Genomic DNA, 16,890 nt, shown 5'->3' with positions numbered 1-16,890 from the left:
TAAGCCTTAACAAGTACTAATTGCCTATGACTTTTCTACAAGTTTTTAATCAGTTCAACTCCTCCTTGAGAAGAATTACATAGTATTTCAGAAGGAACAGGACTGGAACCCAAGAAAGGAAAATTTTCTTTTCCCAATCTGATTCTTGCTGTATAATTGTAAGCAAAGAATAATTTAGCTGTTTCTGCTTCTTACCATGAACAACAACAGTAACTCCATTTAATAGTTTCTGAAAAGTGATCAACAATCTACAAACTAAGGTTATTGCTTGCATTGTAGACTCATTTCAGTATTATCGGCTTTCCCATTCCTAACTTCCTATCTTTGTGCAGAAGAAATATTTAGTAATGTACTTGAGTTTCTATTAAAAGCATAAACACAGTAGGTTTAAAGTGCTAAATACTTTGGTTCAAATGGCTAAAAGTTGTGCATATTAATTACAAGAGGAAGTTTTGATAATTCCATAAAACAATATTTACATTTATCCCCAATCCCTAATGAAGTCTTAGATTTTTTCTCTTGGACCATGCAATATCCATTCTGATCAACGGTGTTAGAAGACAAAGGATTCATCATACCACTAAAGAAGAATCAAATGAAAAGCCAGAACTCGCAATAACATAGGCAAGACCCATGTGGACCAACCTGCTGGGTTTTGTCTGTCTTTTTTTTTTTTTTTTAAAGCGGTATTTCCTCTGGCATACTTAAATTATTACAGCTTGCTTCACCCAGGCCTACAGTTAAACACATCCCAGACCCATATCATTACAAAATTCAGCAGCCTACTCAAAGTTATACCATTTTATCAGCCAGTGAAATAATGATCCATCATTTCTACTGTCTGTCAACTTGTTCCCAGGCTGTTCTTAAGATGTTAATTCTGACCTATAAGGTCTCAGGGTGTGCTGATGTTCAAAAACGCTTTTCTCTGGAATAAATGTTGAAGGTGGTACAATCAAATTTGTACAGAAAGGGGACTGCCCTGTTAGCTATCCTCTCTAGTGACGTCTTGTAATTTTATCACACCCATTTGAATGCATGAGAACACAGCTTTCTTAACACTCAAAATACATGTGAGAATGGGGAAAAGGGACAACGAACTGTCTTCATAAAATAGTATTCAGTTCGCAGCCCCTGAGAAGTACAACATGATTTTAACTTTGGCATTTCATTCAGAGTCTTCATGTGTAGGTACTCCAAACCAATAGTCCTAAATACATTTGGTTTTATTAATGGAAAGACTATAGCTAGGACCCCATCTTGAGGGGAAAAAAACCAAAATTTTTAATGCATCTGTTAGTCAAATGCTAACTATACTGTACCATAACTTCCTCATATTCTTGATCTTCTTGGTTATCATCTTCATTTTCATCATCTTCTTCATCTGGTTCAGGCAGATCCTCATCATCATCTAACTCTGCCAACAGAGTACTAGCTCGGCAGCTATCAAGAAAATCTATAATACATACATATATTTACATATATATAAGACAAGAATAACTTTTAAAGCAAAATTTTGAAAATTAGAGAACAGGAGCATTAGGAAGAGTAAAAAAAAAATCTCACACAAGAGAAAGAGAAAACGAAAACATTGTTTATGGCATAACAAGATTAAAAGCTGTGATAAAAGCATACACCTGACAAAGTCCAGGGGTCTAGTCAATAACATGACTAACAAAAGAAGCACTTAACATTTGTATAATTAAGAGTGATCAGCAAACTCGATCAGTTTCTCATTTGCATATATCATTTTATAATTATGCTTATTTTAAATTACAAAAGATCACCCCAAAAATGGTACACAAATGTATACTGTCTGATTCTATGTTTAATTAATTTTAAAAACAGGTTAATGATGTAATTTCCACTAAGAATGTATGACTTAGACCTCAAATTACAATGTAAAGGACATTTAAAATAAACACTTAAGAGTGATATTTTTAAAGATTCAATTGCTAATTAATTTCTGTAACAAGAAGCTGACGTCAGATAGAAAGTTTAATTTCACCCACCTAGTACTAAGGCTTAAAAATCAATCCCCCAACACCAGAAAAGAGAAGTTCATAGCAATCCAAGGTGGACTGGGATGAATCTTTGAACTTTTACTTTTTTCTATACAAACTACGTGTACCACTCAAACACCCTTTGAATTGTTGCCAATGCCCCAACAGAAACTGTAAGGTAACTATTTGCCCAGTTCTTTATGATTTAAGACTTGTCACCCAAACAAAATATGAGACTTAAATATTAAAAGAATAAAGGAAGATAGCATATGCAGATATCTTAACCAACTGCCTCCAAGCAGCTCAATTCCAATATCCATTGAAATTGCCAGATATTTTTCAAGCAATTTCAATAGGCTATAGGAGAGACAAAATAGAAGACAATCTTAATCCAATCAAATTTTAAACAAATCAAGTATCTCATCTTTGAATAGCATCTTGCAATGTATTTTCCCCGTATCTAGCCCACGTTTTTCTTGATTTCATTTCATCAACTTAATTCCTAGATATTATCAGTCTACTTAACTTCAATCTTCTTTCACAATATTCATATCCTGCAAATAACTTCTGTCCTAATGTCTGTTTCTCACGTATAGTGCCCACATAACTCTGGATTTTATTCCTCAAATCAAATAATTCCATTCTCCGTATTATTTTAATTTCTGTGTTCTTTCCAATTTTTTTTGCAATTACTGTTATGGTATCGAGATACACGGAACCTCATATATTATTTTAAATTTATAATATACCTAATAGCGGATGCTTTTCAAGCACTGAGTAATACAAGGTACCTCACACTGAGCATGTAGCATCCCTGTACAACACAGCAAGAAATAACATTTTGATTTTAATTAGAGGTTCACATGCAAACCACATTAGATAATAAACTCATTTGATTAAGGAAAAGATTAAGCACCTAAATAGACTATACCATAAATAATAGTAATGTAGGATAGAAATTGCTGAAAATAAAGATCTGAAAACATAAGAAAATACTACTACATTAACATTATTTCACTTACTGCCTTACAGAACTAGTAACATATGAATGGCTCAAGTTTATTTACTGAAAAGTATTTGAAACTACTACATGAGAAAATCATAACAACAGAAGAAAAGGAAAAATCATTAATGGGAAGTCTGCTTATGTTCATTTAAAAATGAAACTTACCATATAAAGAATATTCTGCCTCCTGACCTGTATCGCTCTCACTAGATGTTGATGTTAGGCTAGTAGTTAGAGTATTACTAAGCGACTGACCAACAGATAAAACTGTAGTTGCTGTAGCTACATTGCTGCTGCTAGTAACACTGGATGTAGACATGGTCACTGTTGATGTGGTACCAGTTGTAGTCAGATTAGGAAAACTTTGGGCACCCATAAGAGGAGAAGCTATAGATAAAGATATGGTAAGATAAAATAAATGATTTGATGACTTGAAGAGTACAATTTACATGCATGAGCCCTGTGCTGACAAATATATTTGGGGTTGAACACTTATCAGATGTAATGGTGTTATTTTACAATAAAGAATAACAGACTAAAGGGGAAGGGTTTCCCAGGACAAAAGTGCACCCTACAACGCAGATGCCCACTTCTGAGTGTACTGTCTTGCATATATTTAAAACAAATAATTCTATTAAATAAATCCCCAAATCCCACTGTAAATCTGAAATTACTTAATTTCATTTTCAACATACGAAAACTATTTCTAAAATCTGTTATTCCAATACTCTGTCTGTCTTTAAGCCTAAAATGTAATTTAACCTCTAAACAGCAATAATATTATACAGGGAAAACAGTTTAACTACACATAAATTAATTGAGAGAAGAACACAAATGTGAAACTTTTGATTTTTGTGCATTTTTCTAAAGTTCTTAAAGCAGCTCTGAGTTGTTATCTGTCACATAACTATTAGCACATGATGGGCACAAGCCTAACTGACAGTACTGCGAAACATGTGACTTAATACCTTACCTATGTTGGATAATTTATATAAATAATTTTCAGAATAAGCAAGCAACAACTAAGAAATTACCTTACCACATATTCAAGTAAAACACAGTAAATGCATTTTAGTTAACAACTGAAACAAGACTGAATTCACCATAAACTCAATAGAAAGAATTTCAGTTAGTGTACATAACAGAGTAAGTTATACCTATGCGTAACTACACATTTACATCCCAATCTTCAAAACATTTTCTCACATGGTTGTCTTCCAACACAGGAGGTTAATCACCTCTGCAGGTGCAAATTTGAGGGGCCACGTATACTTAAATTTAAACCTTATATTTTTCTATCTACCTTTTCTAAAATTTATCAAATGCAAGTTTTTCAGTTTTAAAGTAACCATTTTCATTACTGCAGCTTATATAAACTGAGGCACTGCTTTCTTACAAGAAAAATTAATCTAAATTCTGAATTTCAGACTATTATATCATCAAGGTTTGAAAAAGTTACTATCATTGAAGAATGGTACAATACAGCCAAGATTCTTCCCCTACGTGCATTTGGTAGCTTTTTGAGAAAACTAAATGTTACACTTTATTTTTGTTGTTTGTCAGATACTCCTTTTTTTTCCCCCTCAGGAACATAAGTAACACTTTGTAAATAAAAATGCAAATAAAAAAAAAAATCAGCAAAGGCAACACAAGTAGGTATAGTGCTCGAAATTATTTCTACGCGTGGGGAGGGAGAGAGTGAAATTTAAATTTAGTGTTGTTAACAAGCCTATGCTCATCTCTATGAGACCACGGAAATTTTGCAATCCAAAGGGGTTTTATTTTGTTGTTTAAGAACTTGAAAGTAAACTGTTCAATATTTGTATCTTCCACCCACTTCTAATTAATCACAGTAAACTCTGTGCTGTTACAATAAACAGAAAAAGCCATTAAGTGTCAGCATTTCATTTACTCTGAATTCAAGAGCAAATTGAAACTGGCTACCCTAGACACCACTTAACTCCTGGCAAATACTGTTTTTAAATGCACCCACAACCACCACAGCAAATCCAACAAGAGATCACTAATCATGATTTCAGACTTGACGACTTTGAGGGGGTGAAATGTTGGGGAGTGGGGTGGGAGGGTGGTTTTTGGGCATAGGTTCTCTTTACTTTTAAACCTGGACAGGCAGGAGGGGCAAAGTCCAAGCTTTTTTACAATGCTCTAATATAACTTCAGTGAGATTGCTCAATTTAGTCTCTGATCTCTTTTTGGGACACAAACCCCCACTTACAGTTTCTCTTTACATAAAATGCATGAAACAAAATAATTCCTACGTGAGGGATAATTTTAAAAGTATGAATATATTAAATCCAATTTTTACTTGACACATTCTTATTTCCAACTTTAGCACTGTATGATATCAAACATTCATGAAATCTGTTAAGCATGCTGTTGAAGTATCTCACTATGGCTTTCAAAGGTGCTTGCTCTCCTCCCAGCACAAAACTACTTAAGAACCAGAGGCACTGACTGTCTGCCTCAAAGGGGATCAATTACTGAAAGTCTTCCCTTGATTATCCTACTTACATTTTTAATGCAGGCTGCAAATGTTTCCCCCCATCCCCAGTATCACAATATGAATGCAAGAATACATTAAAAAACCCTCCCCAACAAAAACCACTCACTATTAAAACGATTTAGAAATGCTAAAACCAAACACCACTTTTTTTTAAATAAGGAAGCACAGAATTCTTAGAAAAGCATGAAAGCTTAACAAGAAACTGAGTGCTTCTTTCTGGCTTGGGTAATTTTACATTTTCTAACTCACCTACCTCATGAAATGCAGCTCTCTGGTTAAAATACTATCATCATCACTGAACAACATCCCTAATAAGGCTGGCTGAGTAACAAGTCTGATGGGAGCATGCTGAAAATTCAGAAGAGTGAACTCACTCACAACAAGCAGGTTTACAACTTACCTGCTAATACCTTGATCCTCCATATAATCTGAGAACATGCAAATATTAAAGCATGTACATAATGCCATTTAAATCACTGTTAACTACAAACTTCCTTACACTTCATATGCCTGAACAGTTTGCCAAATCTAAGCCTTAATGACCATACCATCTTTAGAAAACTTGCACAGTATTAAGAGTATATTCAGTTATTCAGCCTGATAGAATGCAGGAATCTTAAAATTTCATCATATTGCAGTTTACTTTTTTCTTTCTATTGTGTTCTTAGTTCCTAAGCTCAGAGACTTCACAATACACACAAACTGCCTTTCCTGAGGAAAATGCAAAAACAACAGAAATAGGCAGATGTAACATGAGTATGCAAAATCAACACAGAGCAAGAGTATCTCACATTAGCTACTGTTGCTACTCTTCCAGGCTCTTCAGCTAAACCACGCTCTCTTCCTAAACATATAATAGGCATAAAATTTGAATTATTTTTTATCTGATGGGCACCACAGTGTAATCTGACATCACAGGGGAACGTAACACTTTGGAGTTGACGTGAACTCTGTGAGCTCTTCATGAGTTCTACTGGTGCACACAAGGTCCAGGCTGTTCTAAGTTCATTTCTCTATCAAGCCAATAGAATCCAAACTTCTTTAAGTCTAATGAAAGCCAAAGAAACAACAAAAGCTTCAACTAAAAATAAACATAGCGTACTTACTTGCAGTACTCATGACATTTCTTCCCAAAGTATTAGTATTATTATCACTGCTACTTCTGCTTAAATTCATGTTGTTTGTGGCATTTGTACGTGCTATGTTTGCCACTCTTCGTACAAAGGACTCCAGGCTGGAAGTTTCTCGAGATGATAAGTTAGGAACACTTGCACTGGAGCTCATTGGTGCCCCAGCAGCCAACAAAGAACTGACTGACAGTCTGTTACTCGCTGAAGAGCTTAGAGGTCGTTGGGAAGCTGCTTCTTTATTAGTCAGTTCGGAGACTGAACTCACGTCAGGAGAGCTTACACTAACAATTCCCATGGATATAGCACTGGACTCCCCAGGAGTACGTATCGAGTTATCAGGACCTAACTTTCTCTCTGCATTTTCGTTTCCCATGTCCGCTGTTAAGGTGCTGGTGCTTGCACTGGAAGATGACCCTACTTCAGCCTGAGGCACACTATCAGCGGAAGACAGAACAACAATTGGTTCATGGACGTCAGTGCCTGAAACTATATTTTGCTCCATTACACTTTCTGATCTCCGCTCCATTTTGGTCGAACCCAAGCTGATGTCGCTGCTACTGGCCACGCTACACACAGAACTGCTGCTTCCTTTTCTACTTGAGGAGCCTGCAGCAGCAGTCGTCTTGTCTGGACAGTTGTTTTTCACCAAGCTGCTCCATGACTGCGTTGTGCCTGAAACAGTGGATGAAACAGGTTTGGGTGATGCCGCTGAATCAGGGTCGTACCCTGGTGCAAGCTTGAGGTCAAACTTTCCTTCTGCGCCCATACGGTAAGAGTTAGAGCCACCAGCATCCCAGGTGACATCAATCCAGCCTGGAAAGGGACAGGAGTTTGTGAGATCCAGCAGAAAGCAGACAGGAGCGTGTCAGACAGTAGCTCCACAATGTGGGATCAGCTTCTCATAAGGGCTGCATATCTGAATTAATAAAATCACTAAATAACCCTTAATGCCAATTAAAAAGGAAGCGTTTAAATCTAAACAATTTGGTATTTTAAGATGTTAATGCTGAGGCAACAAGCGTGATCAGCCTCTATCTTCAGGGTCCCAGAATCCAGCCAAAAGTAGTTTCCTTCAGGAAGGAACCTGACCTATTAGGATCTCTCAGATTTTTATGATTAGATTCTCTAATATCAGAAATTTATATTAATATTTGTCAAGGAACTGTAATTCTTGCAAGGACATTCTATGATGTTTTTCTTTGTTGGATGCTTCTGTATGAGCACAACTACCTGACAGAAGACATTTTATGAAACTGATTAGTTTGGGATTTTTTTATTCTTGTCTTCTAGCATGAAAGAATTAATCTACTGATACTCAGCTTTTTAGTTCAATAATTTACACAGACCCCAACACTTCTACTCATAGGAAAGGTCTTACAGCAGTCAGGTAAGTACTACTTCAAGTAAGATTTCAGCATTGCAAAGAGAATACATTTCTTAGAATGAAACTTTATACTGGGACCAAAATAGCACTGAAAAGAGATGCTACTCTGCAATTCCTTTATTAAATGATTAGAGTACCAGTATTTTTTTAAACAGTTAAATGTAATAAATCTGCAATAATGAGGGTAACATGCAAAATTTAGCTAACTAGGACAGAAATAGGGGCAAAATAGAATTTATTTTTGCTTGTCTGAGTATGTACCACAATCTCAGTGTCACCTAAAAAAAACTCCTCCTAGTATTTCTCACTGTACATTAACTGTAACAAAACTTGGTGTCACCACTTTAATTCGTACACATTTTCTTCAGAAATAAAATCTCTAAAGCTCAGTCATCTTCTGTTACAAGATGTCAAGTCTAGATGTAAACATGTATTTTTCTTTAATAAAACAGAAGGGAGCTAATTTGAAGTAAAATATTCTTTTTAATACTGTCAGGTGCACTTTTACCTTATAATTATGCAAAACTCATCACTTCTAGACCAAAACAGAAGCCCACAGGCAATTTTCTATTTAGAAATATCACTCTGGAGGAAGAGTATTTAAAAATGGGTAAAGTTTTCAGATATGGTAAGTAGACATCTCATCCCCACATGAGTAGATTTAGATCATGTTGTTCTTGTACGATTTTATTCCATCTTCATGAGCTATATCTGAGTAGCTTCACGTCACTAAACCTTTAAAAGGTAAAGTTGTGAAACAACTCTGAATTTTTTTTTTTTTTTTTACTTTCTACAGTTTAATTGTCTTTCTTATCAAATACAAAAAAAAGGTTCCATACTGTGCTTCAACAGTATCATTTTTCACCTTTATGAATATTTCAACGGGGTATTTTGTAGAAGGATTAACTAAACAACTGCTCTTGTTTTGTACAGTTCCTTTTCCTAAAATATTTGTTACAAACAGTTTTAAATCTGCACAATATTTTAATACATATTATGTATTTGGAGTTTTACTGTTCCAACAATTCAGCCCTAAAGCAACTCAAGATTTGTCTAAGCTTGTGAATAATGACAAAAAAGTTAATGGGATACTATTTTCAAAATTGTATTTGAAAGACAGCTGTGGCAGGAATAAAAGTGTGCTGATACACATTTCACATTGTTTGGTATCACCATTTGACAAGCGAACCTCAATTTCACCTATGCTTAAATAGGAAAGTTTTACTGGAACATAGGAATGAAAACACTAATTTAGTAGAGTACTACTCACCAACAATACCTAAAGTCTTCAAAGTGAGAATGTAGCTATGGATACTGTTGCATCTGATAAGAACAATATACAGATGACGGAAGAATTCCCTACAAGCTATCCTGTATAGCTTAAATAAGATTCAAAGTTTCAAAACATTTTAAGACATTGTACTTTGGATATTTCTCCATGTTTGAGAGCTTACAACTCAACAAACCAGAATAAATTTAAAAATCTGGCTAAGAGTGGCTGAAGATGCTTCAGAAACAAGGCAAGTCTTATATACCCCAAAATAGGGGGAGAAAGGGAAAAAGGTGGAAAGCATGTTCAGCTGACAAGATCATCACCTCTTCTGGAGCCTCTTCAGTATCTTAGCTTCCTGAGCACTGACTTCCCTGGATGTTGCATGTTTTTATTTTGCTCCATAAGTTAATTACTTCTCATGCTTCTAATTAAAAAAAAACCAAAACAACCCAAAACAACAACAACTTGATCCCAATGAAGCTAGCAAGGTAGGAAAGGTACAGGATACAACAAAAGTCAAGAAAAATATTGCAAATGCTAAGCTAAAAGAAATGAAGAAAGTAATTATAGATTTTGCAGGACCAAAGCTTAATTAATCAGTTTGCATCAATCTCCTTCGTATACTTTTTCTTCTTTGTAACAGATATCTAAATAACAGTTTGGTATTTTAATTAAGCAAAGCACTAAAAAGTTTGATTTACAGCAAGAAATTTTTTTTCATGCATTAAAATGGGATTTCACAAATAAACAACAGCAGTTGTAGCATTTGAGTTCCTTCTCGCCCAAATATTTCAAGTTCTATAAACTTCTTCAAGGCACTACAAAGGAAATACTTTAACGCTACCAATTCCACATGAAGTAATCATGCTACAAACATTTACAAATTCAGGCAATTCCTGCTCACCGTTATGCAATTCTCCTGTAACAGTGCCCTCACCCTGTGGGCTTCCATCCTGATCTCTCCATTTCCAATCAATTCCTCTGATTACACGAGCTCCTGGAACCATATATTTCAACACCTGAGAACGAACCAGACGTCGCTGCCTTCGCAGATTTGCTTCAGCTTCTTTAGCAGCTTTTCCTACAAGAAATGTAAATTGAAATGAAAATACTTAAAAGTATTGAATGGGGAATAATTTTTAGCTTAAGCTTCTAAGCAAGTTCCATTGCAAAAGTTAACCTGCTTTTTCACACTGATTTTTATATTGTATGTTCATTAGCATTTTAAGAGAACAAATAAGATGTACACATTCTTTTTCTTACCCAACTGGTCTTCACATACTCCATTCACAGTGCCATAAAGTTCAAATCCAGACAGGGAGAGGTAGTGTGTTTGCCCACTGGCATTCTTGCCCATCTGTTTTATTCTAACATGTCTCCAACCTTGTTTCTCATCCTTTGGAGGATCTAAAGGCCATGTTGCTGTAGACCTTTAAATTTATTAGAAAGGAGGTGGGACAAAAAAAAAAGCAAACCCAAAAAGCTTAGTATCAAAGGCAAACAAAACAATAATGCTGATCATGTATGGATAAAATCAGAAAGCTACCAAGAATACAAGACACACAAAACCTATCAACATTAGGGACAAACTCTGGACAAGTGCTGGTGTTACTATTCTCTCAAAAAAATACCAAATGCAAAATTTACAGTGAAGGAAAAAGAACAAATGCCATTTTGTGAACCATACAGAGAACTTATGAATCATTTATTTTTCCAGCCCATCCTTGATAATTTAGATCACCTATCATTTCTTTATACAGTTACATTATTATACCTATAGTACGCATTAAATTGGTCTACAGCCAAGTACATCTTTAACTAGGCTCAGTTTTATAAAAAGTAATAAAATACACAGACATACCCTGGTTCGTTGAGACTACAGTCATCCACATGAGTATACAAAGTAGTCCAGTTCTGTCCATCCTTAGATACCTGAAAAACCCAGTTTCTGAGAGCAGATCGTCCGTAACCTCGAGCATGGCGTAATGTGTAAGCTGATGGTATAACCCAAAGGCCAAGATCTATGGCAAACCAAGCGTTCTTATCATCGTTAGTATGACAATTGAGCGCTGAACTGTCACGGCTTAGGATGTCTTCTAACCGGCCATAAGGCAGGTTTCTTCCTTCTGAGGATGTAACCACTACTAACCCATAGGCTGCTGGATTTACCCACTCATATGCAGTTCTATATTAAAAAGAGAAATGTACTGTTCAATTATACTTATATAAAAAAAACCGAAAACAAAACAAAAACAGGTATCAATAACATTTGACATTTTATGTAAATTGTAGATTACAGTTGAGTTTATTACAAAACAAAATTATAGTAATAATTTTAGAAAATTAGATAACTTTAGATATGTTTAAAACATCTCTGTACTACAGTGTTTAAAAAAAACAAAAACAAAAAAACCCTAACAACAAAATACCCAAACAAAACAATGGCCAACAAACAAACAAACAAAAAAGACCCAAATTCCCCACCCCTTCATTTCTTAGGTAAGCATACAAACAAATTCTCAACACAACTTCAGAGATTCATATTTTTCTATTAAAGTACAGCAAAAAAAATTGTAATTCTATTGATCAACAGTAAAAGCAAAGATACCTCTCACTCCTAAAATATTATAACAGATTTCATTTCATTATGAATCCTCTCTCCCTACCCTGCCCCATGGATCACAGTTTACTGTACCTAACCTCAAAATATTTAGCTTTGAAGAAACTCACTTTGCATTTGTCCCAATCCAGTAAATAATTCCATTTTCATCAAAATCATGTTGATGCCTGAAAACAAATGTTTGGCCTTCACGCAGTTTCCGTACAAAAACAAATGAAGCCCTATCAAAGTCGTACCATTGCTTTGCTACCTGCAGATGAATCAAAGGAAATCAAGTATTAGAGATGCAGAATGCAACCATTCCATGTGAACTGTGTGTGTAGTATGCTGCTCACCATTTTCAGGAGATACTGTTCTAGAGATTCAACAGTCGCCAATGGCTCCATCTTTAGCATTCTACCAGTTCGATCTATTAAAGACGTCTCCCCTGAGGCACGTTCCAAACGAAACCTCAAGCGCCTTGTTAATATCTGAAAGAGTAGCTGAAGATTAATGCAGGCTCTTCTATTTAAGTTTTGTAATATTAAGAAAAGTGATATATTTCACAACAATAGTTTTAGTGGCATATCAAGTATTTTTGTTGCAATATTTAAGCAAACTATAATTCTAATTTAATGCTTTAAGAAGTAGTTCCCTAGTACAACATTTTTTCAATTAATCAAACAATTCCTTAATGTGACAGTCAATGTGTCAGTCAATTACACATTCAAGCTAATTTTTTCTCGCTTTTCATGTGTTTTCATAGCTTTTATTTCCAAATCTTGTAACTAGCTACTACAATGATATAAAAACTGAAAATGCTTTTTCAAAATGTTCAACAGGAGCAGTGGTTTTTGCAACTTTCTGCAACTATTTGTTAATAATTTAACATCGAAACAGAAATATTCATACTTCACTACCATCTCGTAAAATCCTGAAGTGTGATTTCAAATAGAAAAAATTAAGACTCCGCACAAACTGGACAAAACCAAGTAATATCTTTAGCCAAATTGCAGCTTTCCTTTATAAGGAGCGGCGGATCCTGCAGGTATCTTGTATTACCAAATGAGCACACAGCCCTAGAAGGGACCCTTTTAACCATTATAACCATCCCTAGTCATCACAAATAAATATGTCTTATAATTGTCTTCAACAAAACGCTCATTCAACTAGTAAGAACACTTACTAGGGGGCATATTCCCATATAAAGAGAACAATACTGGTAGACAAAAGAAAGAACAAACATCTATTCAATCAAAATTTGCTTTCACCTCACAGTGTAAAAGTGACAGTAGAGGAACACCCATTTAGGTTAAGTGTCACAGAAAATATATGCCAAAAAGTTCATTGTTCTTTACCTAATTCTATCCACCTTTAGAAGAACATGCTTCATACAGACGTAATGTAACTTTTCCTGAAATTCACCTATAACATTCAGTTGTATCACTCAGTATGATATATTGTTACCACTGCACGTTTACCTGAAGATTATATGTAGATCCTGGTGTATCATACAAGTGGAGAGGTAGACGTTCGATAGACTCTAACACTGCTATCAATTTCCGAATTAATGCAACTGCTGGACGACTGCAAAAGTGAACAGTTACTATGTTACCGCACAACAAAGAGAAAAAATATCCTACAATATTTTAGAGAATAGTACCCAGCAGTAGCAGATACTTCAGCATGCTATTTCTATTGGTATCATCTGTTCTAGTCACATGGTTACAGCACAGTAAGAAAAATATTAATCCGCACAGTGATGAACAAGAGTCATCTTTATATTTGTCAACAGATGTACATTCAATATAGTTGACTCTTACAGACAGAAGTAATTCAAGTAAAATTTTAAAAATTTAAAAATATTTTAAAATCAAATGGTACTTCAATAGGAGATGCTGTCTTTCAAGACCAGTTTTCTACTTCAGAGAAAGACAAATTGAAATGGAAAGAACTGTTCCTTTGTCTTTAAATTATTTTAAACATACCATACTACTTCACAGATGCAAAGATTTTTTTTGGTTTGGTTTTGGTTTTACCTTTCATCATCTTCATTTTCACTGAATGCTGTTTTGAAAACGTTTATTCTCTCTACCAGTTGACTACAGTCTTGTTTCACATCTAAATCAACATTCTAAGAGGAAGAAAAACAACAACAAACCAACCAATGTTACTTCTAATACAAATCAATATATTCATTCTTTATACCAGCAAAATCATCTTCTCAGGCTCACTGAATTCTGTATTTAAAGTGTATGTGAAAAGCTAAATAATATCAGCCATTAGAACTGACCATTGTTAATTTAAAGATTTTTAATGGCTTATCTGAACCAAAGTCATCTGTTGTAATAGCATATATTCAACACATAGGCCATATTAACAAATGGAGCAAGTCTGCTTGATTTTCATCAAGATGGGAAAAAGGCCACATTTATAATAGATTTTTTTTTAAATCAAAGCACATGCCTACATTATTTTTATTTTTTTTAGAAAGTTTTTCTTAGAGACTTATGTTCTATAAACTCACGTTATTTAAAACTGTAAGCAATGATTGAACTAAGCCACTACTGCACATTTCATATGGAGAAATAGTATTCTCATCCTTCAACAGTACAATTAAGTTTTCCAGAGCGGTCTTCATTAAATCTCTCCAAGTATTTTCTCCCTCAATACACTGGAAAACAAAAAAGACAATCATGGTGAAACAAGGTAACAGTTTTTCCACTTCCTTCATTTGAAAAATAATGTCCCAGTAAAGTACATAACTAGAAATTACATGCATATAAAACCCCCACGAGACAGACATACTACAACCTTCCTTTACATCATGACAGACTTGTTTGAACATTATTATGTGATTTCCACTTACATCACAGATTATAAATTAAAGGAGGTACACTCACATGTCTGTTTGTATGAAGTTCCCATGCAGACTCCAACTGTGTTGCTATGTTCCTCAGTGTTACAACTACTCCTCGAGGCATGCTTTCAACAGCTTTAAAATGATCATCATATAAATCTCTCGCCATGGTGCGTACCTACAAATGGATTTTGATAATCAGCAGTCATACCTTACTGCAATTAGACTATTATTATTCTCCAAGATACTAGAAACTTAGTCAACTTTTTTAAAGTTCATGACAGACACAAACAAATAGGAACCAAAACCTATCATACATCATGAAATGCAAATGTTGTGAAAGGATAAAAGTACAGGAGAAATAAATGGAAATACACAGAGTCTTATTGAAACTTACAGAAACTAAGCTTAACATCATGATTTAAATTACAGCACAAAAGGTAGGAGAAAAGACAAGACACAATCTGTAAATCTGTTTCTTTAGAACCATATCATGGACCTGGCAATCTTTTTAGAGGTAAGCTTAAGGGGGTTTTAGAATGCTCTACTTGTGTTCCTTAGACCAATTTATACAAAAAGTCCTTATGTGACCTTATACTAAGAATTACTTTTTCTACTAAGTAATGGATCACACAAGATACAGATCTGAAAAACAATTTCTTATTAAACAACATTTTCCTTTTCATTATCATCATGTGTCCTACAATTATATGTTTCACAAGCTTCGGAGCTACACAGTGCCATCTCAGGTATGAAAGAACACTGCCTTCCTTTTATCATTCCACCTATCCTCATTCACACAGCATTTTAATTTTCAATTTAGCATCACATTTCCTCAGATGTAAGTGTCCTTACATGCTGCAGATTTTTGGTACAAACCATATTAGCTGCACTGTTAGAAACTGCGAGAGAGGTCAAGACAGAAGATTAGCTTAACCCCTTGGCATCAGCTGGCTGCAGAACGTACTGTTATTTTGTGGTTTTGTAAAAAGGGTAATACTTGATTTCTTAGTTCCTCTTTTTTCCCCTCAGTTTGAGAAAGAAGAATTTTAGAGAAGTCTAAAATGAGGGTGTTTATACATTTTGCTTCACTACCATAACTCTTACAATACAGACTGTTCGCTTCCAAGCCCCTATCTGTCATGATACCCAGCCAAAAATTAGTATGTGAATTTAGTGAACAGAATTAACATATGCCTCTGATACAACCGCAGTATCGATCATAACATCTTTTCTTTTTGCCTAAGAAAAAAACCTACAGAATTATACAAATATAGGTCAGGAGGATTGGATTTCCTTACATTTAATAGAAAATTAGTTTTCCTCTAGAAGACCACAGCGTTTACTAAGACTGTTGGATAAAAGCACCTGCAGAAGTGCAAAATTGTGTCTAGCTGAAGTCAGAGAAGATTTTAATCCTTTAATAGGGAATTACAACTCCATAAGCATGTTATAAAACTAACTCAAATACACTCTAAGCGTAAAATTCACAGAGACCCACCAACCTTTTGCTTTGTCTTCTCCAATTTAGATTTCAGCTTTCTTCCTCTTTTGCCAGTCCAGCCAGTCACAAATTCTGACCCTACAACATATTTTTAGAAAAGTCACAATTTCTCACAAGTATGAAAAGCAACAAAAACTACCTCATATGCACTTGTTCCTACCTGCACATAACACATACCTACATACTTACCCAAAGAGGTTTCAGCTGTAAACGAATGCTTTGTTCCTCTGTTAGATTCAAACACAAAGCCTGGCAGATCTTCTTTCAGTATTGTAGCTTGCTGACCATCGGAATTGTGAATAGCAATTTCTCCTTCTTTTAAACAGGTGAGCGACCAGTTTCCCACAGTAAGTTTAGTTGGCCCTGGTGCCGACAAAATTGGCTGGCTTGTGGTAGATGGTTTTACTTGGCTTCGAGCTCTTTGCAACTTCTCAAGGAACTCACTCCTACTTTCTATTTAAAAAGAAACAAATGGCATTTTTCTTCCAACAATTGATTCCACCATCATAAATTTCAAACAATTCTTTTGTTTTTCGCAAGAGCAAAACAACTGAGTACATTCAATGCAAAATTAAGTTTGAAGTTAAGGGTCTTAAAGTGTTCTAAA

At 34.9% G+C, this 16,890-nt stretch overlaps 1 protein-coding gene across 23 annotated transcripts in view; it reads right to left on the bottom strand.

The window, feature by feature from the left end:
* HECTD1 (HECT domain E3 ubiquitin protein ligase 1) overlaps nucleotides 1-16,890 on the bottom strand; it is a 64,472-nt gene that overhangs the window by 14,512 nt on the left and 33,070 nt on the right. For 6 of the 23 annotated variants that reach the window (XM_075754041.1, XM_075754054.1, XM_075754046.1 and 3 more), the window contains 14 exons: nucleotides 16,473-16,736; nucleotides 16,285-16,361; nucleotides 14,823-14,957; nucleotides 14,447-14,593; nucleotides 13,959-14,053; nucleotides 13,401-13,506; nucleotides 12,276-12,410; nucleotides 12,051-12,190; nucleotides 11,182-11,505; nucleotides 10,584-10,750; nucleotides 10,225-10,401; nucleotides 6,640-7,476; nucleotides 3,175-3,396; nucleotides 1,323-1,456 (listed from right to left, as the gene is read on the bottom strand). In XM_075754041.1, the coding sequence (XP_075610156.1) occupies nucleotides 1,323-1,456; nucleotides 3,175-3,396; nucleotides 6,640-7,476; nucleotides 10,225-10,401; nucleotides 10,584-10,750; nucleotides 11,182-11,505; nucleotides 12,051-12,190; nucleotides 12,276-12,410; nucleotides 13,401-13,506; nucleotides 13,959-14,053; nucleotides 14,447-14,593; nucleotides 14,823-14,957; nucleotides 16,285-16,361; nucleotides 16,473-16,736 (2,960 nt within the window). Of the gene's footprint in view, nucleotides 1-1,322; nucleotides 1,457-3,174; nucleotides 3,397-6,639; nucleotides 7,477-10,224; nucleotides 10,402-10,583; nucleotides 10,751-11,181; nucleotides 11,506-12,050; nucleotides 12,191-12,275; nucleotides 12,411-13,400; nucleotides 13,507-13,958; nucleotides 14,054-14,446; nucleotides 14,594-14,822; nucleotides 14,958-16,284; nucleotides 16,362-16,460; nucleotides 16,737-16,890 lie in introns of all 23 variants that reach the window. The other 17 variants (XM_075754055.1, XM_075754060.1, XM_075754048.1 and 14 more) reach the window with 6 other exon arrangements.

Source organism: Balearica regulorum, chromosome 5, assembly GCF_011004875.1.
Source record: "Balearica regulorum gibbericeps isolate bBalReg1 chromosome 5, bBalReg1.pri, whole genome shotgun sequence".
NCBI lineage: Eukaryota > Metazoa > Chordata > Aves > Gruiformes > Gruidae > Balearica > Balearica regulorum.
This window is presented reverse-complemented; position numbering and strand designations above follow the sequence as displayed.